Raw genomic sequence first — 24,209 nt, forward strand, 5'->3', positions numbered from 1 at the left:
GAATATTATAGTAAAATCTGTATAAATGAGGCAAGTTGGGTCATCTAGACTAAAGTGACTAGCCAGCCACATCTTATACACATAGATTAAACAAATCCTCCTACATAAGTTGTATCTGCAGTCTTCTCTTCTCTACAGCTTCTCTGCACCCGATCAATGTACAGAATTTAAACAGCATTTCAGAGCTTCAGGAGGTGGGATCTGATGTCAAACACTGCCTTGCACTGCATAGAACAGAGAGCTGAGTGTAATCTGAGACCTAAGTGGAGGGAAAGGGCACACCCCCTCTACATAGTCCCATAGGAAAACATGCACAGCTAAGGCTGTCATTCATCTGCTATGTGTTAGAGGGAGTTGGGCTTTCTCATTTTTTGGGATTGTCTGGTATCAACATAGAATGTCAGAAGGGACTCATGTAGATAGCACAGGGATGACAGAGCAGACAGAACTTGCACTAGGTGCTTTGGATAGAGGCATGTACACACTATAGAAGGATATGCTCTGTTCATTTTTCATTTCAGCAGTTTAAACCCACTTTGACATAGGATGAAAATGAAAAGAACATGAAGCTGGGCATTGCTATTCAGCAAAACTCCTAACCTTTTATTTATGTTGTTCTTACAGGATACAATGACTGGAGAGAATATTGCAGACTTCCAAGACTGAACACTTCAGCAGACATGAAAATGGTTATATCTGATGCTAATATAATCAGTAGAATTATTGAGCAATATAGGCATCCTAATAATGTAGATGTCTGGCTGGGTGGCTTGATAGAAGATCTTCTTCCTGACTCTAGAACTGGACCTTTATTTGCATGTTTAATTGCTAAGCAAATGAAAGCACTACGAGATGGAGACAGGTAATCAAAAATGCTTGTACCAACCTCTTACCTCTGAAGGCTTTTGGGGTCCCCCAAGTAGCTGGGTGGGATAGCATTTCACCTCAGAGCAGAATCCTTGATTCTTTGTGTGTTTGAAGAAATTATTAAATTTTCCTGAAGTTAACGGCACCCAATGTTTATTATAACTAGTGATGGACGAACGTTTCGCCCGGCGGTCGTTTCGCGGCGAATTTCCGACATTCGCGGTCCGCACGTTCGAACGCCTTTTTCCGTCGTTCGCCGCGGCGGACTTACGTGTTTAATGTATACAAGAACTTTAACCTTTGGTGACACGTTTATCATGTGATACAGGACAGCCAATTGAGACATGACAGCACATGGACACTTGGACATTCCCCCTAACCTATAAATACACCCGATCCGGTGGCCATTTTACATTCTTTCTTCTGTTACGATAGGGACAGGTTCCTGTGTGGAGTAGGGAGAGATAAACCACTAGCTATTTGGTACACAAAAGTTCTTTTCAGGACTGGTATAGGTGTTAGGTGTTGATAGGTTTGCTGTGCTGCTGATTCTTGCAGCAGCCTGAGTGTCTTTTGTTAGTTTAGAGAAAGGGAAAGGACGGTGTATGCTACAGGGACAGCCAGATTAGTCTTTCATCATCATCATCATCATCATCATCATTAGCTGTTACTATCAAGGTCCACAAAAGAGCTGTTCCAGTAACCACTAATCGTTCTCTTTTTTTGCCAATTTGTATAGGGACAGGAAGGAAGCAGTGTTGTCAGGCAGTGAGGGTAATTTTAAAGACTTGCTGTTATTATTAGTTCCACAAAGGTTCTTTTCAGGACTGGTATCAGTGGTACAGTAATAGGCTTGTACATGTATAATATTCTTTCTTCCAAATATAGAAAGGATATTATACTTGACTGCTGCCCTTCTGCTGCAGTCTGCTAAACATTCACAACTCACTTGTTCCACAAAAGTTCTTATAAGGACTGGTAACTTGGTATAGGGTGCTACGGTACATAGGCTTGAGTGCGGTACAGTCTGCTGTTCTGTAAGGACCGCTATCGGTCCACAATAGATAGGGTTGACGTGCACCACTGCTGACCGCTGCCCTATACTGCAGCAGTCCTTCAGCGGTATAGGGACTGACGTACAGTCTGCTAATCACTAACACACAACCTGCTTGTTCCACAAAAGTTCTTATAAGGACTGGTAACTTGGTATAGGGTGCTACGGTACATAGGCTTGAGTGCGGTACAGTCTGCTGTTCTGTAAGGACCGCTATCGGTCCACAATAGATAGGGTTGACGTGCACCACTGCTGACCGCTGCCCTATACTGCAGCAGTCCTTCAGCGGTATAGGGACTGACGTACAGTCTGCTAAACACTAATACACAACCTGCTTGGTCCACAAAAGTTCTTATAAGGACTGGTAACTTGGTATAGGGTGCTACGGTACATAGGCTTGAGTGCGGTACAGTCTGCTGTTCTGTAAGGACCGCTATAGGTCCACAATAGATAGGGTTGACGTGCACCACTGCTGACCGCTCACCTATACTGCAGCAGTCCTTCAGCGGTATAGGGACTGACGTACAGTCTGCTAATCACTAACACACAACCTGCTTGTTCCACAAAAGTTCTTATAAGGACTGGTAACTTGGTATAGGGTGCTACGGTACATAGGCTTGAGTGCGGTACAGTCTGCTGTTCTGTAAGGACCGCTATCGGTCCACAATAGATAGGGTTGACGTGCACCACTGCTGACCGCTGCCCTATACTGCAGCAGTCCTTCAGCGGTATAGGGACTGACGTACAGTCTGCTAAACACTAATACACAACCTGCTTGGTCCACAAAAGTTCTTATAAGGACTGGTAACTTGGTATAGGGTGCTACGGTACATAGGCTTGAGTGCGGTACAGTCTGCTGTTCTGTAAGGACCGCTATCGGTCCACAATAGATAGGGTTGACGTGCACCACTGCTGACCGCTCACCTATACTGCAGCAGTCCTTCAGCGGTATAGGGACTGACGTACAGTCTGCTAATCACTAACACACAACCTGCTTGTTCCACAAAAGTTCTTATAAGGACTGGTAACTTGGTATAGGGTGCTACGGTACATAGGCTTGAGTGCGGTACAGTCTGCTGTTCTGTAAGGACCGCTATCGGTCCACAATAGATAGGGTTGACGTGCACCACTGCTGACCGCTGCCCTATACTGCAGCAGTCCTTCAGCGGTATAGGGACTGACGTACAGTCTGCTAATCACTAACACACAACCTGCTTGTTCCACAAAAGTTCTTATAAGGACTGGTAACTTGGTATAGGGTGCTACGGTACATAGGCTTGAGTGCGGTACAGTCTGCTGTTCTGTAAGGACCGCTATCGGTCCACAATAGATAGGGTTGACGTGCACCACTGCTGACCGCTGCCCTATACTGCAGCAGTCCTTCAGCGGTATAGGGACTGACGTACAGTCTGCTAAACACTAATACACAACCTGCTTGGTCCACAAAAGTTCTTATAAGGACTGGTAACTTGGTATAGGGTGCTACGGTACATAGGCTTGAGTGCGGTACAGTCTGCTGTTCTGTAAGGACCGCTATCGGTCCACAATAGATAGGGTTGACGTGCACCACTGCTGACCGCTCACCTATACTGCAGCAGTCCTTCAGCGGTATAGGGACTGACGTACAGTCTGCTAATCACTAACACACAACCTGCTTGTTCCACAAAAGTTCTTATAAGGACTGGTAACTTGGTATAGGGTGCTACGGTACATAGGCTTGAGTGCGGTACAGTCTGCTGTTCTGTAAGGACCGCTATCGGTCCACAATAGATAGGGTTGACGTGCACCACTGCTGACCGCTGCCCTATACTGCAGCAGTCCTTCAGCGGTATAGGGACTGACGTACAGTCTGCTAAACACTAATACACAACCTGCTTGGTCCACAAAAGTTCTTATAAGGACTGGTAACTTGGTATAGGGTGCTACGGTACATAGGCTTGAGTGCGGTACAGTCTGCTGTTCTGTAAGGACCGCTATCGGTCCACAATAGATAGGGTTGACGTGCACCACTGCTGACCGCTGCCCTATACTGCAGCAGTCCTTCAGCGGTATAGGGACTGACGTACAGTCTGCTAAACACTAATACACAACCTGCTTGGTCCACAAAAGTTCTTATAAGGACTGGTAACTTGGTATAGGGTGCTACGGTACATAGGCTTGAGTGCGGTACAGTCTGCTGTTCTGTAAGGACCGCTATAGGTCCACAATAGATAGGGTTGACGTGCACCACTGCTGACCGCTCACCTATACTGCAGCAGTCCTTCAGCGGTATAGGGACTAAGAGTTTTGTCACAGGGTCATTTAAAAAATGACAGGCAGAGGAAGAGGCAGGCCCTTCCGCAGGGGTGGTAGGGGTAGGGCAGGAGCAACAGGCTTGAGCCAAAGTGGGAAGTTGCAGAAGGTGCGTTCAATTACTTTAAAGGATGCACCAGACTTGGTTGAGTGGCTCGCTCAGCCTTACTCTTCTGCACCCTCCTCATCCTCTCGATCTGCACCCTCTTCTTCACTCTCTGCTATGTGCACCCCCAAAGACACTACCACCAACAACACGACCACCACCACCACCACCACATACCTTCCGCTTGAGTCACTGGAATTATTTTCCGATCCATATCAAGAGGACATTTCTGATGCGCAGCCACTCTTGGTATTGGATCAGGAAGAGGAGGTAGCAACAAGCGCTACTCAGCAGTCTGACGCCAGTACCCAGATCAGCCCAAGGAGGAGGTTGGTCCCCGGTGTTGCTGCCTACTCCGAGATCTCTACTTATAGCGGTGGGGAAGGTGACGTTGATGATGACGTGTCTAGTGATGTCACGTGGGTGCCCACAAGAGAGGAAGAGGAGGGGAGTTCAGAGGGAGATATGGACCAGCAGATAGGGAGGAGAAGCAGCAATGACTTACATTGCACAGCAGGGACAAAGCAGACTGCAAATGTATCAGGAGCGAGTCATCGACCATGTACGGTCACATCTGGCGCTCCCAGGACACCGGCACATGGCTCCGCAGTGTGGGCTTTTTTTAACGTGTCCGCTGCTGACAATAGCGTTGCCATCTGCAATCTTTGCAGTCAACGCGTTAGTCGCGGTAAGCCCAATACTCACCTAGGGACGACCGCCTTAAGAAGGCACATGAGCAGCCATCACCGAGCCCAGTGGGAGCAACGGAACACACAAAGCCACACTGCAGGCTCTCACCGTCCAGCCTCGTCTTCTACTTCTCCTTCTCCTCTCTCCTCACAATTGTCCTCCACTCCACCTTCCATCACGCCAAGCTCACATTTTTCTGCAAAAAGGCAGGCTTCCGTGGGCCTAATGTTTGAGCGTAAAAAAATGATGATGCCGGATAACCCTCTTGCCCAACGGTTGGCGGCTGGCTTGTCAGAACTCATAGCCCGCCAACTACTGCCATATAAACTGGTGGACTCGGAGGCCTTTCGCAAATTTGTGGCCATTGGAACACCACAATGGAAGGTCCCAGGAAGGAAGTATTTCTCAGAGAAGGGCATCCCAGAGCTATATGGCCATGTTCAGCGGCAAGTGAATGTATCTCTGGCACACAGTGTCGGTGCCAAGATACATCTGACCACAGACACGTGGTCTAGCAAACACGGGCAGGGAAGGTATATCAGTTTTACTGCCCACTGGGTGAACCTTCTGACGGCCGTCAAGCATGTAACCCGTGGCACCCGTGTAGATTTGGTTTTACCGCCACGGATTGCATGCAGGCCTGACTCTTCTTCTCCTCCTCCTACTCCATCCTCCTCCCTCTCCTCCTCAGCTGCCTCCTCCTTTTCCGCTGCTAGCGTCTCTTCCACTGCACCGCCCAAGCTCCCCAGAACCTATTCCACATGCCAGGTGAGACGTTGCCATGCCGTGCTGCGTCTGTTGTGCCTGGAAGCAAAGAGCCACACTGGCCCGGCACTCCTTTCAGCTTTGCGTTCACAGGCAGATGAGTGGCTAACACCGCTCAATTTGACAGTTGGTAAAGTGGTGTGTGACAACGGTGCCAATCTGCTTAGCGCATTGAAACAGGGCAAAATCACGCACGTGCCGTGCATGGCACACGTCTTAAACTTGGTCGTGCAGCGATTCCTTGTCAAATACCCTGGGGTCCAGGACATCTTGCGGCAGGCAAGGAAAATCTCGGCCCATTTCAGAAGATCTTACACGGCCATGGCTCGCCTTGCTGACATTCAGCGGCGACACCATCTGCCGGTCAGACGTCTTATTTGCGATTGCCCGATGCGATGGAACTCAACCTTCTATATGCTTGATAGGCTGCTCCAGCAGAAACGTGCAGTTAACGTCTACCTGTATGAACTCTGCGAAAGAAACGGTTCTGGGGAGCTGGGTTTTTTTTCACCGCGCCAGTGGCTGCTCATGCGCGACACATGCAGACTTCTGCGGCCATTTGAGGAGATCACCAAACTGGTCAGTCGCAGCCATGGCGCCATCAGTGACATGGTACCTTATGCCTTCTTTCTGGAGCGTGCATTGCGTCGTGTCATTGATCAGGCTGTGGAGGAGCAGGAGCGGGAAGATGAGGAAGTCGCAATGCTGGATGAATTCCCAGGGGGGGCTACTCTATCTGAGACAAGTCAACAACAGGAGTCTGATGAGGAGTCAGAGGAGGATGGTGCCGGGGCGGATGAGCAGGAGCAAGAAGAGCATGCTTTAAACCTTTCTGGGATCCCTGTTGTGCGAGGATGGGGAGAGGAGAATGAAGAGGACGACATTATCCTGGATGATGAGCAGGAGCCAGGCCACCACACCGCTTCCACTTTAGTGCAAATGGGGGCCTTCATGCTCCAGTGTTTTAATAGGGACCCCCGTATAAAAAGCATGAGGGTCAAGGACCAGTACTGGGTGGCAACGTACTTAGACCCCCGGTACAAACACAAAATGGCGGAAATGTTACCGCCGTCGCAGAGGGCTGTCAGAATGCAGCACTTCCAGGCCTTGCTTCGAGAAATGCTGCATTCTGCTTTTGCGTGCGCTGGCAGAGGAGCAATTCCCACTCCCAGAGAAGGATTTGCGGGTACCAATCCAACAGCGCCTGCAAGAAGAGGCCGGTTTGAAGATGTGTTGGTGACTTCGGATATGAGGTCATTCTTTCAGCCGACCCATCGACAGGTGTCATCCGGATCCAGCATCAGGGAACGCCTAGACCGTCAGGTGTCCGACTACATTGGGTTAACGGCCGATGTGGACGCTCTGAGGAGTGATGAACCCCTAGACTACTGGGTGGGCAGGCTTGACCTCTGGCCAGAGCTTGCCCAATTTGCAATCGAACTGTTGGCTTGCCCCTCATCCAGTGTCCTGTCCGAAAGGACGTTCAGCGCAGCAGGGGGGATTGTGACCGATAAGCGTACTCGCCTAGCTCACCACAGTGTTAACTACCTCACATTTCTAAAAATGAATGAGGCATGGATCTCGGAGGAATTCAACACATGTGACCAGTAGACCATGTATATGTCTATAAACTATTTTTTTAATCAAGCACACAGACCTTCTTAATTCATTTGGCTCACTTCCTTGACCCAAAAAAGCACACCGTACTATATGCCCCTACCCTCCTCTTTGAAGAGGTTGAGCGGTGTCATATTTCTACTGGGGCTGCTTATGATATCCCTGTGCTGTGCTGACTTCCTCCTGGGGGTTCTTATTATGAAGGGATCACACTATCCCTGTGCTGTGCTGACTTCCTCCTGGGGGTTCTTATTATGAGGGGATCACACCATCCCTGTGCTGTGCTGACTTCCTCCTGGGGCTGCTTACGGTGCTGCTGTCAGTGCTGTATGTCACGGTGCTGCTGTCAGCGCTGTATGTCACGGTGCTGCTGTCAGCGCTGTATGTCACGGTGCTGCTGTCAGCGCTGTATGTCACGGTGCTGCTGTCAGCGCTGTATGTCACGGTGCTGCTGTCAGCGCTGTATGTCACGGTGCTGCTGTCAGCGCTGTATGTCACGGTGCTGCTGTCAGCGCTGTATGTCACGGTGCTGCTGTCAGCGCTGTATGTCACGGTGCTGCTGTCAGCGCTGTATGTCACGGTGCTGCTGTCAGCGCTGTATGTCACGGTGCTGCTGTCAGCGCTGTATGTCACGGTGCTGCTGTCAGCGCTGTATGTCACGGTGCTGCTGTCAGTGCTCTGTATTACGGTGCTGCTGTCAGATGCCTCTATCACGGTGCATGTGTCATTCCGGTATGTCACGCTGCTGGTGATCATCTCCTGCACCCTCTTCTTTGCCTACCCTGGTCCCTGACCTTCCCTCTCCTCCATTGCCTTCATTAGCTCCATAGTCCTGAATTGTTAGAACAATTTCCCAAATAAAATAAAAATGCTTGTAGTTATCGATCCCAAATTCACCTCATATATGTATTATGTCATTGTCCAGATGGTGGGACTACGTTTTACCCCCTAATAATTACCACGTGGCCGCAAATTCGACATGAAGGTTTGCAAAGTTCGCCTCCCATTGAAGTCAATGGGGCCCGCGGCGAACGTTCGGTTTCGCGAACGTTTGGGTCCGTTCGCATTTCGCTTTCGCGAAACGTCCCGTCGGAAGTTCGTCCATCACTAATTATAACCAATAAACCCAGGGGGAATGGGATTAGGGCACAGGATACCCAAAAAGACCAGAATGCAGACTCTGCATCTCTATTCACATTCAACAAGAAGAAGGACATTTGTGCCAAACCAAAACTCCAGACTATGAAGAAACATTAATGCCTCACACATACTCCTTTAATGAGCCATCAGAACTTCCTAAAATATTGACAGTTGGCACCTAGCTCTTCTGGACACTATTGAGCAGATTAAGTTTGACCCCTATTAAATTCCCAATCAAGGAAGACACCTTCCTGCATTTCCTCTCCTGGATATACCATCCAGCAAGAGGCTTGGGCCCCTCTTTATCAAGAAGACTCCCCTCCTCCCAGCTCCCATACACACCCTCTCAGGGCAGCAGGCCTGATAGGAAGAGGACTTTACAAGTTCATTTCAAATAATTATATACTTCCCCAGTATGCACTAGACATGTGCATTCGTTTTCGTCCGAATTTCAGCTATTTTCGTTTTCGTTTTGACAAACGATAACGAAAGCACAAAATCCGAAAAACTAAAGATCCGACATAAATAAATGCTTTATTTTCGTTTTCATTGTTACAACAGTTCGATATAGAATAGGAGATTCGACATGACTCTGACAACAATCTGTGTCTATAGAACCTGTGTTCGAATGTGCCTAACCTTACCTCTATTAGTCCAAGATTATATAGAGAAAATATTCGACAGAGAAAAAAGATTTGACAGAGAGAAAAGATTCTGCAAGATACTGTCCTAAAAAGTGTTTGGGGACCCGGGTCCTGCCCCAGGGGACATGGATCAATGCAAAAAAAAGTTTTAAAAACTGACGTTTTTTCGGGAGCAGTGATTTTAATAATGATTAAAGTGAAACAATAAAAGTGTAATATTCCTTTAAATTTCGTAGGGGGGGTTGTCTATGGTATGCCTGTGAAGGGGCGCATGTTTCCCGTGCTTAGAATTGTCCCTGCACAAAGTGTCATTTATGCAGGAAAAAAAGTCCTTTAAAATCACTCGCAGCTATTATGAATTGTCGGCTCCCGTAATACAGAGAACACTCATTGAAAGTCATTGATAAAAAAATAAATAAATAAATAAAATAAAAAAGCGTGGGGGTCCCCCAAATTCAATTACCAGGCCCTTCAGGTCTGGTATGGATATTAAGGGGAACCCTGCCTCAAATTTAAGAAAAAATTTGACGTGGGGTTCCCCCTAAATATCCATAACCAGACCCTTCAGGTCTGGTATGGATATTAAGGGGAACCCCGCGTCAAATTAAAAAAAAAATTGACGTGGGGTTCCCCCTAAAAATCCAAACCAGACCCTTTATCCGAGCACGCAACCTGGCAGGCCGCAGGAAAAGAGGGGGGGACGAGAGAGCGGCCCCCCCTTCCTCCTGAACCGTACCAGGCCACATGCCCTCAACATTGGGAGGATGCTTTGGGGGTCTGTGACCCCTCAAAGCACCTTGTCCCCATGTTGATGAAGACAAGGGCCTCATCCCCACAACCCTGGCCGGTGGTTGTGGAGGTCTGCGGGCGGGGGGCTTATCAGAATCTGGAAGCCCCCTTTAACAAGGGGACCCCCAGATCCCGCCCCCCCCCCTGTTTGAAATGGTAAGGGGGTACAAAAGTACCCCTACCATTTCACAAAGAAAGTGTAAAAAATGGTTAAATAAAACAAACACACTTTTGAAAAATTCCTTTATTAAAAATAAAAAAAAGATTCCAGCGGTGGTAATCCACTCTTGCTATCCAGCGACGGTCATCTCTCCAGCGATGTCTCATCTCATCCAGCGCAGCGAATCCATCCTTCTTCTGTCTCCGTGTAGGAGACACTGCAGGCATTCCGGCGGCTGACGTTTCTTATATACGGAGGGCGGGGCCACCCGTCACCTGACCCCGCCCCCCTCTGACGCAAGGGGAAACCCGGGGTTCCCTGTGACGTATGGGTGACCCCGCACCCCTCTGATGTAACACAGGCAGGTTTCCGTTACATCAGAGGGGGGGCGGGGTCACCTATACGTCACGGGGAACCCCGGGTTTCCCCTTGCGTCAGAGGGGGGCGGGGTCAGGTGACGGGTGGCCCCGCCCTCCATATATAAGAAACGTCAGCCGCCGGAATCCTTGCAGTGTCTCCTCCACGGAGACAGAAGAAGGATGGATCGCTGCGCTGGATGAGATGAGACATCGCTGGAGAGATGATCGTCCGTCGCTGGATAGCAAGAGTGGATTACCGCCACTGGAATCTTTTTTTTATTTTTTTATTTTTAATAAAGGAATTTTTCAAAAGTGTGTTTGTTTTATTTAACCATTTTTTGAAACTTTCTTTGTGAAATGGTAGGGGTACTTTTGTACCCCCTTACCATTTCAAACAGGGGGGGGGCGGGATCTGGGGGTCCCCTTGTTAAAGGGGGCTTCCAGATTCTGATAAGCCCCCCGCCCGCAGACCTCCACAACCACCGGCCAGGGTTGTGGGGATGAGGCCCTTGTCTTCATCAACATGGGGACAAGGTGCTTTGAGGGGTCACAGACCCCCAAAGCATCCTCCCAATGTTGAGGGCATGTGGCCTGGTACGGTTCAGGAGGGAGGGGGGGCCGCTCTCTTGTCCCCCCCTCTTTTCCTGCGGCCTGCCAGGTTGCGTGCTCGGATAAAGGGTCTGGTATGGATTTTTAGGGGGAACCCCACGTCAATTTTTTTTTAAATTTGACGCGGGGTTCCCCTTAATATCCATACCAGACCTGAAGGGCCTGGTAATTGAATTTGGGGGACCCCCATGCTTTTTTTTTTTTTTATTTATTTATTTTTTTATCAATGACTTTCAATGAGTGTTCTCTGTATTACGGGAGCCGACAATTCATAATAGCTGCGAGTGATTTTAAAGGACTTTTTTTCCTGCATAAATGACACTTTGTGCAGGGACAGTTCTAAGCACGGGAAACATGCGCCCCTTCACAGGCATACTATAGACAACCCCCCCTACGAAATTTAAAGGAATATTACACTTTTATTGTTTCACTTTAATCATTATTAAAATCAGTCCTCCCGAAAAAACGGCCGTTTTTAAAACTTTTTTTTGCATTGATCCATGTCCCCTGGGGCAGGACCCAGGTCCCCAAACACTTTTTAGGACAGTAACTTGCAAATTAGCCTTTAAAATGAGCACTTTAGATTTTGAACGTTGGAGTCCCATAGACTTTAATAGGGTTCTAAAGTATGCTATATGCTAGCTCCGTCGAATCTTCTTTATACATTCGACAGACACCATAAGCCTTCAAAGACAGATTCGACCGTGATTCATGTGGATTTTCGGACGAATGCACTTTTTGAACGAAAAATGAAATAAATAAAAACGAATTTCGGGAGTAACTAAATAAATTAAGTTTTCAGACGAAAACGAAATTCCGAAACGAAATATTTTACTCTGCACATGTCTAGTATGCACCACTGCTAATACACCTTCCAGTGGTTGGTCAGGGAGACATAATATTTATAGCTCAGATTACTCTATCTTTTCACACTATTTCCAGGGACACTTCCCAACAGCAGGCAGAGTCAAACAATAACTCTGAATTTAGAGAAAACCTGTGGTGTACCAACTGGGGGACAGGGGGGGTGATTCACCCCGGTGTCACACATTGGGGGGAGATGTAAGGCTGGCAGACCCCCCCATGCAATTGAAGCGGTGACAGAGGGACAGGCTCAGGCAGTGCAGCTGTGGGGGAAGGGGGTCTATGAAACTTGCAGGGGTCTATGTAACTTGCAGGGGGTCCAGAGCTGTGGCGGGAGGGGTGATTCTATATAACATGCAGGGGATCCACAGCTGTGAGGGGGTCTGTGTAACATGCAGGGGTCCAAAGCTGTGTGGGGCTGTGTAATGTAAGGGGGTTCAGCGGTGCAGGGTGCTGTGTAATGCAAAGGGGTCCAGAGGTGCAGGGTGCTGTGCAATGTAAAGGGGTCCAGAGGTGTAGGGTGCTGTGTAATGTAAAGGGGTCCAGAGGTGCAGGGTGCTGTGTAATGGAAAGGGGTCCAGAGGTGCAGGGTGCTGTGTAATGTAAAGGGTCCAGAGGTGCAGGGTGTTGTGTAATGTAAATGTAAAGGGGTCCAGAGGTGCAGGGTCTTGTGTAATGTAAAGGGGTCCAGAGATGCAGGGTAATGTGTATTGTAAAGGGGTCCAGAGGTGCAGGGTGCTGTGTAATGTAAATGTACAGGGGTCCAGAGATGCAGGGTGATGTATATTGTAAAGGGGTTCAGAGGTGCAGGGTGTAATGTAAACGTAGAGAGGTCCAGTGGTGTAGGGTGCTGTGTAATGTAAAGGGGTCCAGAGATGCATGCTGCTGTGTATTGTAAAGGGGTCCAGATGTGCAGGGTGATGTGTAATGGAAAGTAGTTCAGAGGTGCAGGGTGTTGTGTAATGTAAAAGGGTCCAGAGCTGCGGGGGGGCTGTGTAATGTAAAGTGGTCCAGAGGTGCAGTTGTAGAGAGGGAGTACACAGTAATGACAAAGAGATATTGGGGGATGCAGAGGTATGCAGGGAGCACAGTGGGGTTTTTACATCTTAACATGGGGGTTCCAGATATAGGATCTGCCCCTGGTGCCAGATGCTCTAGGTACACCCCTGGAGAAAACCCAAGAAAAAAACTTAAAGTGATTGTAAAGGCTATTTTTTTCATATAAAAATAACAAACATGTTATACTTACCTGCTCTATTGCAGTGGATTTGCACAGAGCAGCCTGTATCCTCCTCTTCTCGGGTCCCTCTTCTGTGACCCAGGCCCCTCGCTCTTGTTCAGTGCCTCCACAGCAAGCAGCTTGCTATTAGGGCACCCGAGCTCCCTGTGTGGATTCAGACACGGAGCCCTGAACCAGCTCTGCCCCCTCTCTCCCCTGATTGGCTAGCTGACTTTGATTGACAGCAGTGGGAGCCAATGGTGCCGCTGTTGTGCCTCAGCCAACCAAGAAAGAGAATCTGGACAGCTGACGCACTCATGGACATCGCTGGACAGAGAGGGACCTCAGGTAAGTGTTAGGTGGGCTGCTCCACACAGAAGGCTTTTTATCTTAATGCATAGACTGCATTAAGATTAAAAAAAAAAAAAAACATTCTGCCTTTAAAACCCCTTTAACATCCATGCTCGGGATGACTACAGCCCAGCAGCACTGAATTTAGACAAGAGACCTTACTGCCTAGGGCAGGGTCCCTACACTTTCAACTTACATGAAAGTGTTTAAAACACATAATTATTTATTGAAAACCCCAACCTTAACATTAGCAGTTGTGTCTTCCCCAGTTCAAGTCCCATACACCTTAAAGTAGTTTTAAACCCTTACAAACCACGTTGACCTACAGGTAAGCCTAGATTAAGGCTTACCTGTAGGTCCAAGAAATATCTCCTAAACCTACATGGTTTAGGAGATATTTACAAAAAGACAGGCACTGCTGTCTACGGCGACGGCGCGCAGATGCACTATCACTGTTAGCAGCATGCTACTGCTAACGGCGATATTCCGTTAGTGGCGGCCCCTTGTGTGCGCATGCGCGAGAGTGATGTCATCGCTGCTCCGGCACTGTGAGTGGCCGTAGCAGCGATACCCAGAAGAAGATGGACGCTACGTGTTACAGGGGACAGCGGTGACATCACTAAGTGACACATAATGGGCTACTATGAGATGCATAATAGCCCGTTATGCTTTACCTTTACAGGGAGACAAAGAAGAAGTAAACCCATCAGGGTTTACTTCCTCTTTAAAAGAGAAGCAATGCATTCAGGGACATTTTCTTAAATTAAGCCTACCTATATGATAGCTGAGTCCAGGAAATTTGTAACATTTTATCTAAACACATGTTAAACAAAAGGGTATGATGTATTGGACATTAAAAGATAACTACTTTTAAAACTCATTAGCTGTATCAAGCTTTGTTCACAAAAAACACCAAAACTTGGTGCAGTAGCTTGCTTTGCAAATGTGTGCATATGATATATAAAAAACAAAACAAAAAAAATTATTTTTTTCTTGACTGAAACAGGACTGGATAATTGAGATGAACCTAGTTTCCCTCAATTTACTAAGCTCAGTGGATAGTTGCTTGAAATGTAACAAAAAAAAACTCACCCAATTTCTCCACCCATACGGGAATAAGGGAATCCTCCCTGATGTGTCAATTTATTCTGACAGAAAGGGGGACTTCCCAACTGTCTTTCCCCAAGCACAGTTTAGCACTGCAGTTTATAGCATGCAGAGCTGATCGAGCGAAAAAATTACCAGCAAGGCAGTTGAACAGAAGTCATTCGGTAGATTGACTTCTGTTCAACCACAGTGGCCTCACATGGATTGAAATTTGGCCAGGCCCTGCTGAACCAGAAAAAATTCAATTCATGTATGGCCAGCTTTACTATGATGGTAGCACTCAAAGTATAGGGTATGAAAAAGAATAGGTAATATTTTATGTTTGAAGGCTAGCTTGTTATCAATAGATAGTAGATTTACAAATCAAGCTAATGCATTTATAATAGTCAAACTGTTGCCTACCATGATGTCCTCTTAGTATCTGCACTCCAGTAAACTTCCAGTGGTGTTCTCATATGCAATTCCATCTGTTCCTGACTTCGAAAAGGCCTATACCCTTTTCTTGTCCCTTAATGACATCAGTCTGATAGAGGACCAGCAGTGTCACCCAGGGGGGCTTATTTATGTAGAATACTACAATCCAGAGTGTCAACGTACACCTTGCCGGTACAATCTTCTCTCATTCATGCCTTCCTTCTGAATGCCTTCCCAGGATAAGCACAAGCCATTGTGAGCATACATGACACTATACATGAAGGTAAATGTAGTTCTATCACCACTGACATGTGATGGAGCATAGGTGCACATAAACAGTGTTTTAGGCTAGAATGCACAGAGCTAAGTTTTCAATGAATAAAACTTTGTATTTACTAAAGGATTTCTGTCATGTAGACCAGCAGTCTAACCATTGATGGTCATTAACTGCAAAAATTTCCATTTTAATTTGAGAGTTTGGTTCTGCTTTAAATGTATTTAAAATAATTGTGTCAGCACATGTATTGCATCATTTTTTGAGCTGCAGTAGTGAAGTTACACTTTAAATCTGATGAGAAGCAGACCATTTAACTGCAACTGAGTAAAGTATCACCACAGTGTGACTGTCTGCTTATGATTAACTGAAGCCTCCCTACAGAGTTAAAATGACTGAACTGGGACACGCTGATATATTTATCACAAGTCAACCTATATCTTGGGACACCCATGTATATCTGCAAAAGATGGAGGAAATGCCGCATGAAAAATAGACTGAACATCTAACAGTCTGCAGAACTAAAACATGAACATGCTGAAGGCAACAGCTAAAAATATACATTTATAAACGAAGTGCTACAACCATACATTTCTGATGAGTTTGAGTTGAAAAAAAAACAAAAAATACAGGATTATTAAGCCATAAAACTGAAATTGATGAGTATAAACCAAATAATAAGATACAATCCTTATTTTTTAAAAGAAAAATTATAAAGCTGTTAAAACGAATCAGTTAATTTCTTACACTAACCAGGAAACAGTGTACCTATGCTAAGATCAAAAAGATCTATGTTGTGTCTGAAGCAGGTGTCAAGATGTGTTTTGATACTTCTAGTCTCACTTCCTCCCCACTTCCACCTTAGCTAAAGTCTGCCAAACCCATTCAATGCTCCTTAATGAAAGTTTGGCACTCCAGCACACTACTGGATCTCTGATCAGGTCATCATTTAACTGAAGTCAACTCAGGCTTTTAATTGCCTGGAATATTTAGAAATGACCTGTATTTTTTTCTGCGGTTAGATCACCGGTTCTCCAATCCAGTCCACATGACTCGCATAAATAGTAATGTATTTCCTCAGTCATATGTTTCTGGCAGCTGTTTATAAACCATTTTCGGGCTATTTTTGCCTTTTTTGTACTTGCTACTCTCTCTCTTATAAGTTATAGAGAGTACATATAACCTTTTTGATGCTCCAATCATGGATTCTGGACAATTTACATTACAAAAACGTTCATTTTTGGGTACATAAAAAGTACATAAAAATCAAGAACCACTGTTGCTGGGAACTTTTCCTTGCCTTTTATTGCATTTCAAATAACCCATAGTGGGGACTACTTTTTAAAGATCAGTATAGGGTCATATAGAATTTCCTATTCTTTCTCCTCCTTTACCTACCTTAGTATCCAGTATGTATCTTCTCAATATAAAATATATTAGAACTATTAAACTGTAGGTTATCAGTGTAATAAATAATAACTGAGGATATACATTATGGTTTAAATAGTTACCTGTATTTTTTGTTCACTAGTGCCATAGTTAGGCTGATATCACAAAGGTGCTCCTGATGCTAGTGACAACTCCAAGTGTCAAGATTGCTTGGATACCCCTTGCCAGTATTTATGGAAATGCTCCCTTGCTAACTGAGGCCTGTAAAATATAATTTCTTTGCTGTCCCCTTAAAATTGAGGAAGAATCAGCAGCATTCTCAGCCAATGAGAAAATGATTGCACAGAGGTAAGTGGTAGATTGTTAGACCCATCTCTGTTGCTTCCAGAGTGTCGTCAGCAGCAGCCACCTGTTTCCTTATGCCGCGTAAACACAACCGGACTTTTCGACGGACTAGGTCTGACGGTCTTCCTGACAGACTTTCAGCAGAGGTCCGACAGACTTTCTGAATGAAAGGGACTTGGCCACACATGACCGGACTAAGCTCGTTCGAAAGTCCATTCATTTTAAATGTGATTCCCGTAAACAGGACTAAACAAGGAAGTTCAATAGCCAGTAGCCAGTAGCTGCCCTTGTGCCCTATTTGGTCCGTCGGACTAGCACACAGATGAATGGTTTTCCCGATTTTTAGTCCGTTGGATAGATTTGAAACATGTTTTATTTCTAAGTCCGTCTGACTTTTGGGAAAAAAAAGTCCGCTGGAGCCCCACACATGATCAAATTGTCCAATGGATTCTGATCTGCCGGACCAAGTCTGCCAGAAAGCTCGATCGTGTGCACCCAACCTTTGCCAAAAGTCCGTCAGGAAGACCTGTCGGACCTAGTCTGTCGAAAAGTCCGGTCATGTGTATGCGGCATTACAGTTGGATAAACTTTTTTTTTCTGCTGTTGACATTTGACTGTACATTTTTAATTTATGACATTTCAGGTACTAACCAAACAGTTAACACATCAAATATTCATATTGAAACACTGTGTCACCTAGAAACCCCAAAAAACTTGTATACACTAGTCTGAAGGATATTTGGAAATGTCTGCTATCAAACAAATGGTGAATGGTGAATATATTTAGCTCTGGCATTTGCTGATAACAGGGGGGACCTCCTAAATTTGTTTAGGAGCACTCTGAAAATTATTGAGAACTTCATGTGATTTACATGAACCATTTTTAGTATTTGTAATTTATATAACACTTGTCTAAAAACACATCAATGTTTACTTGCGATGATGTACTCTGAAAGTTTTTTTTCAACCTTATCCAGAAACAGGGTTAAAAGCTTTTGGCATCTATTAAACATTTAAAAGTTTTTAAACTGTGTTAGCCAGAAATTCAGAATGTCAATATTATTGGAATGGGAATACACTTCAAGAAGGTATAAAAGAGCTTAAAGCAAATTTATGTACACAGCATACACTTTCAATTTTAAAAGATCAGAATTGTAATAAAAATACAAATGGTAGTTATACTTGACAATCCAATATAAGCCTACTCAAAAAATTGTTGTGGTTCCTGTCTGTCTGCTGGCCATCTCTTTCTGCAACTTCTTGGTCTTCTGCTGTTTACCTTAAATTTCTAAGGATTACATATCCCATGGTACCCTGCTGCCGGCAAAAATGATTCCCGTACTGACTCCACCTCCTGAAATGCCTGCTCTGAGTACTTCTGTAGTTCAGAAGGCAGGCTCTGTGAAATGTGTGACACATCAGTGCCTAATCACGAGACATAGTGAATACATATCACAGAATTCAAGGTAAATGTGTGTGTAGCTTTACAAAGTAAGTTTACAAACTTCAAGATCATGCAGATAGGGGTAGGCTAGAAATAACTGAAATACAATGTAAAAATTTATATTCAATTTTTCACTTTATAGATTTGCTTTAAGTCGCCTTGTATATGAAAGACTTCCAAGATCAACCACATGTGAAACTTAATTTAAGTAGGAGCTCTTATTCTCTCAGATATTTCTATGTATATAGCGAGAATTAATGCGGTTCTGGACGGAATCATTTAACAGAAGGAATCCACTGCAAATGCTGTGACCTTCCTATAGACAACAAAATTAGGACAAACATGCACTTGGGTTCTAGGATCAAACCCATTGAATCAGATGTGTTATTACTCGCTTTCACTCTGAACTACATAGACAGATGAACACTATTTGTGACTGAGTCATCAAATGTGACAATTTGGAGAACCATCAAGATGCAAAAATATAAAAATTTATGAAATCCTGGACACAATATTAAATAGCAAGCTTCCAACTGTGTCGAAACACTTTATAAATGTAAATTGGCTAGAAAAGAAAATCCTAAAGCTGAGGCAGACAGAGTGTACCTTGTGGGAAGATCATTCTAAAATATAAATGAACCTTAATGAGATATTCTATGCAGAGTTAATTTCCCTAAGATTAAGGAATATATTCTGGCTAAAGCCTGCTTAGTGAAGGGGACTTTGTCGTAGAAATCTCTCAAGAAGAACCCTTGTAAAATTCTACTGAAATCAATTATCGATCTCTTTAAAGAAAACCAGATCCTACTGTATATAGAGGGAGCCTTGCATTATCACTGGTTGCTGTGGTTAGTAATGAAATAATAAAGCTACAATATGGAGATCCTCTAAGCCCACTTCTTTCAAGTTTGAAGTTATCTATGGAGATTGAGGAATGGGAATGTTGTCCTTGTGTCTATACTGCAGATAAAGATAAAGTTCAGATTACAAGAGCTGACTTTGCAATGTTATACTCACAGCATTGGAGCCTGACCCAATACAATTACTAAATGTCAACAAAGTCTACAGTCCCACCATAACATGTAAGAGCCTTTCTCTGATAATAGTTATATATAAACCCCAAATCAATGTGAACAGTGCAAAATCTCTGATTATAATCATTTGGAAAAGGTGTCTAAAATTCCAAACATCTAGAATTTGCAGCTACATTTGGTAAAATCAATATTAAATGTTTATTGCAATAATATTTTTTTTCATATATATATATATATATATATATATATATATATATATATATATATATAAAATATATATTTCAATATCTTTTCACCTCATAGGTTTTGGTATGAAAACCCCATGATGTTTACTGAGACGCAGAGAAAGGAACTTGAGAAACATTCCCTTTCCCGTGTGGTTTGTGATAACACAGGCCTGAGCCTAGTACCACCTGACGCCTTTCTTACAGGAAAATATCCGGATGACTTTATCTCATGTATCAGTGTACCCAGCTTAGATCTCAAAGCTTGGAAGGAGGACATTGAAAACGGTATGGTGGCTCTTCCTTACATAATTGCCATTTGTAGGAGCTTTGTTTATTTTCAGAGATATTATTAGCAATTCAAGGGTTCTCTATCTGCTGTGTGCATGCTCGCTGTGGGGATCTTTTATCAGCAGTCCGGCCTACAGTGTCATGGCAATGCATGATGCCAATGCAGGCGCCAGGTAAGCAACATCAAAGGACAATGTGGAACAGTACAGTGGAGTGGAGCACCAGAGTAGGAAAACAATGGAGAACACAATGGAGAACACAGTAAAAAAATTAGAAGGTGAACAGGGTGATCAAAGGGAGGATGGAAGAAGTTAACATACATAGCTGCAGAGAAAGAGAAACAAAAGAGAGAAAAAAAAATAGAAACCAGGAAACAAAGAAAAAAAGGAACAAATAGACCCAAGAAAAAGAGAACCAAAAAAGGAAGAAAAAAAGACAAAAAGAAAAGAAAAAACAAAAATAAGGGAAAAAAGTGACAAAAAAACAAAACAGGAAAAAATCAGAATGGAGAGGATAAACAAATAAAAAACAGAACACAGAAAATAAACAAAAAAATAAATAAATCAAAAAATAGTCAAAAAATAAATCAAATAAAATGTGCAAAAGAGGAAACTGAAGCAAAATTTCAAAATCATAGCAAAAATAAAAGGGAACAGCAACAACTAAACCAGGGAAAACAGGCGAAAAAAAAATAAAAAAAAAGAAAACAACACAGACAAAAAGGAAAAGGGGAAAAAGCTAAGAGAAAACAGGGAAGCAAAGAAAAGAAAAAAGAAAAGGAAAATGTAGGCAGGGGATCAAAAAGGGAAGAAAGGAAAAAAGAGGGTTATAGAGAAATGGGAGAAAAGGGATGAGAAAAAAAAAGAAGGGAAGAGAGGGAGGAAGAAAAGAGGGGAAAAAATAAAGCTGGGGAGAATGGGGCGGGAAAAGGGAAAGAGAGGAAAATAAAGAAGGGGAGGGCAGAATAGGAAGGGAGAATAGGAAGTGGGGATGATGAAGAGGGGGAAAGAGGAAGAAAGAGTAGATAGGCACAACAAGAGAAAAAAGGAATAAAGAACAAGGGCAAGAAAGAGGGGAGACAGATTTTGAAGAAGAAGCTACTGTAGTAGGCAGAAAAATAAAACCAGTTAGAACATAACAAGTGAATTGAAAAATAAGAGAAGAACTATATATATGTTTCAATGATGAAATGCCAACACCATCACAAGTCATCTTTCGTCAAGGAAACATAAAAAGGATAAGTAAGGCCGCGTACACACGGGCGGATTGTCTGCCCAACTAAGTTCGTCAGACAATCCGACAGACAGTCCGTCCAACTTTTGAATGAACGGACTTGACCACACACGATGAACAGACAGTCCGCTGAAAGCTTGCGCGATGACGTGTACAGCACGTACGACGGGACTAGAAATACGACGTCCAATACACTGCAATGCAACCTTCGGCGTGTAAATCCTTTCTGAGCATGCGCCATACTTAGTCCGTCCAACTTGCCTACACACGAGCGGACTGTCCGCTGAAACCAAGTTTGGACGGACAAAATTACGGAAATTCCGAAAGACTTAGTCCGTCAGACTGTCCGCTGAAAAAGTCAGCTGAAGCCCACACACGAGCGGATTGTCCGCTGAAACACGTTTTAGCGGACTAAGTTGGGCAGACAATCCGCCCGTGTGTACGCGGCCTAAGAATTAAGGCCCCCGGATCGTATTATATTAAGTGTGTATATCCAATATGCCTTCCGATGTAGGAGGAGATAATCACAGATCCCACCCCTCACTGGTCAACTGACATGTTCAATGACCATACCCCTTAAATCATGTACAGTGCTTGAAGTTTCTGAGTGACAAAATGTACTGCTACAGGTTCACTTAGGTCACTTAGGTCAATGGGTTCACCTTTTTGAGGCTTTGGCCAAGACTATTCTGATGTCACTCCTATTTCTTTGGAACCACCGTTTGAAGGGGCCTATGATCTTCCCTACATACACTAGTGAACATGGGCATTTCAAGATGTAAATGCAATAATCTATATTGCAATTCACATAGTCATGTATATAATAGAGCTAGTCTTTACGAGGATGTATAAAGTGTTCCCTGCATATCAGGGAGTTGCACATATTGCAAACAACCCTGTTTTTGTGACATCCTGTTGATGGTCCTTGCATACTTGGATCTGGGGTTAGCTTGTACAAGCAGATCCCGTAAAGATCTACCATGCTTGTGAACCAGCAATGGTGGATTGGAATGGTGGTACATTCTTAAGGCTTAAGGATAACAGCGTTCCAAAAATTGCGTGCCTAGCTTCAAGATTTTGATTCCCCTAATTATAACTGTTGTAATCCATGGTGTTCTGGTGACATACTTTTGCTTAGACCTTAATGGGGATGTTTGACAGAAAAGTTGAGTTAAAATGTTCACGCCCATGAAGCAAAGCTTTGCAGCATGTGTAAAGACCCATCTGACTGCAATAGTAGTATTTAGCTGGGCGGTCTGGGAGTGGTAAAACCATGACTGTTACTACCCTCTGACCACACAACTGAAAGGAGTCTCACGAAGGCACATATTCTAAATAGTATTTATTGTTTGATACTTGGGAAGCACTTATTGCCACTTGTAAGTGTAGCACTGACACCCGAAGGAGTGGCTGGTTTAATTTGGGCCTGCACTCTAGTAACAAAACCCCACTAACTTGCCATAGTCCCCTTGACACTGTGGTGCAATACAATACAGTACAATATAATATATCACAAAATACCTGCATTGTCCTCTCAGGATCCACTGGTTCCACCTGCTGGGAGAAAACAATACTCCACACAACGAGGCACTTAACCAAAGTATATTTTACTAATATCTATGTAAATAGGTGATTACAGCAATTGTACTGTCATCCAACATAGATTGACAGGACAATGAGCTTTGATGAAACAGTTACAATATATATATATATATATATATATATATATATATATATATATATATATATATATATATATATATATATATATATATATGTGCTCCCCCTACTTTTATAGCTATGTGTGAGATCTCACTTAAATTACTCAGTCTTTATCTTCTGATCTTCGCTAGCAATGATAACTCCTTATAAATTTGTAATCCAAGGTTAAAGCAGTTAAAGTTAAATTAAGGATGATCCTAGTGTTGCTTCCGTAAATATAGTACAATGCTTGAGGTGTGATAGTAAATAGGCCTTATGCCTGCCTAGTGTCAGTTTCTATACCCCTCCTTCATGGGACTAAGTATCCCAGCAAGGCCTGTATAAGTCTGACTAGGTGCAAGGTTTAGAAAACGGTGGGTAGCAACCCACTCACCAACTGGAACGGAAGCTCGGTATGGTAAATTTGGTCCGGTGTTTGCAGATTGCTTCTGCCTCAGCCAGCTCCGTCACTCTGTCCCATTCTGACAGGTGGGCCTGGTCTTCTGATGCTCAAACGAGTGTCTCTGGATCCTCTAAATGTGATCACTGTGTCTCTGGCACTTCAGGTCACTCAAACAACCGAGCAGGGTTGCATTCCGCAAGGACAATAGGCTGCTTCCTCCGGGAGGCCTCCGCACAAGTCCTCAAAGGCAGGCCATGTGTTCCCAAGAGGCCTAAGATGGCCGGTCAGGGTCCTTTTATCTCCTACCCAGCATGCAATGCAAGAGAGGGTGTCCATGGGTAGGTCACTCAGCATCCTGGGTAAAAGGGTCAACTCACCAATGTAAATAACAGTCACTTCTTGTAAATAGTTCAATGCTTGAAAGCCAAAAATCATTTAAGTTCACTTTCAGTATTTGGCCGCTAGATGGCGCCAAACACTAAGCTATAGAACCATCCATAGACTTTCATTATAATTGCTAATGCACATCAGAAGACAAGGATTCCAGCGCTACATAAGCAATAAAGGTCTGCACACCACTATTATCTACATTGTACACCATTAAGCAAGCAACAGTGGATTTTTTTTATGGTGGTTAAACACCTTCACAGAGTATCATTCTGTTAGTACAATAGTTTTAAATATAAAGAGTAAGCATACCACATAACAAAAATGGAATAATAGGAAAGATAGCTTTTCAGGGGATGTTTTTGGGTAAGTAAGGACCACCTTTCCCAAGAGCCTGCAGTCTTATTATTTTATTTTGGATGCTGAATTTCTGTATT

The 24,209-nt window shown here is 44.2% G+C and overlaps 1 protein-coding gene across 1 annotated transcript in view; it reads left to right on the forward strand.

The window, feature by feature from the left end:
• Window positions 1-24,209, forward strand: part of TPO (thyroid peroxidase) — a 228,445-nt gene that overhangs the window by 103,767 nt on the left and 100,469 nt on the right. Inside the window, 2 exon segments of the mRNA XM_077485162.1 lie at window positions 625-862; window positions 19,837-20,045. Of these exon segments, the coding sequence (XP_077341288.1) occupies window positions 625-862; window positions 19,837-20,045 (447 nt within the window).

This window comes from Lithobates pipiens, unplaced genomic scaffold, assembly GCF_037356315.1.
Source record: "Lithobates pipiens isolate NorthernLeopardFrog02 unplaced genomic scaffold, aLitPip1_a1.2 Scaffold_18, whole genome shotgun sequence".
Lineage (NCBI taxonomy): Eukaryota > Metazoa > Chordata > Amphibia > Anura > Ranidae > Lithobates > Lithobates pipiens.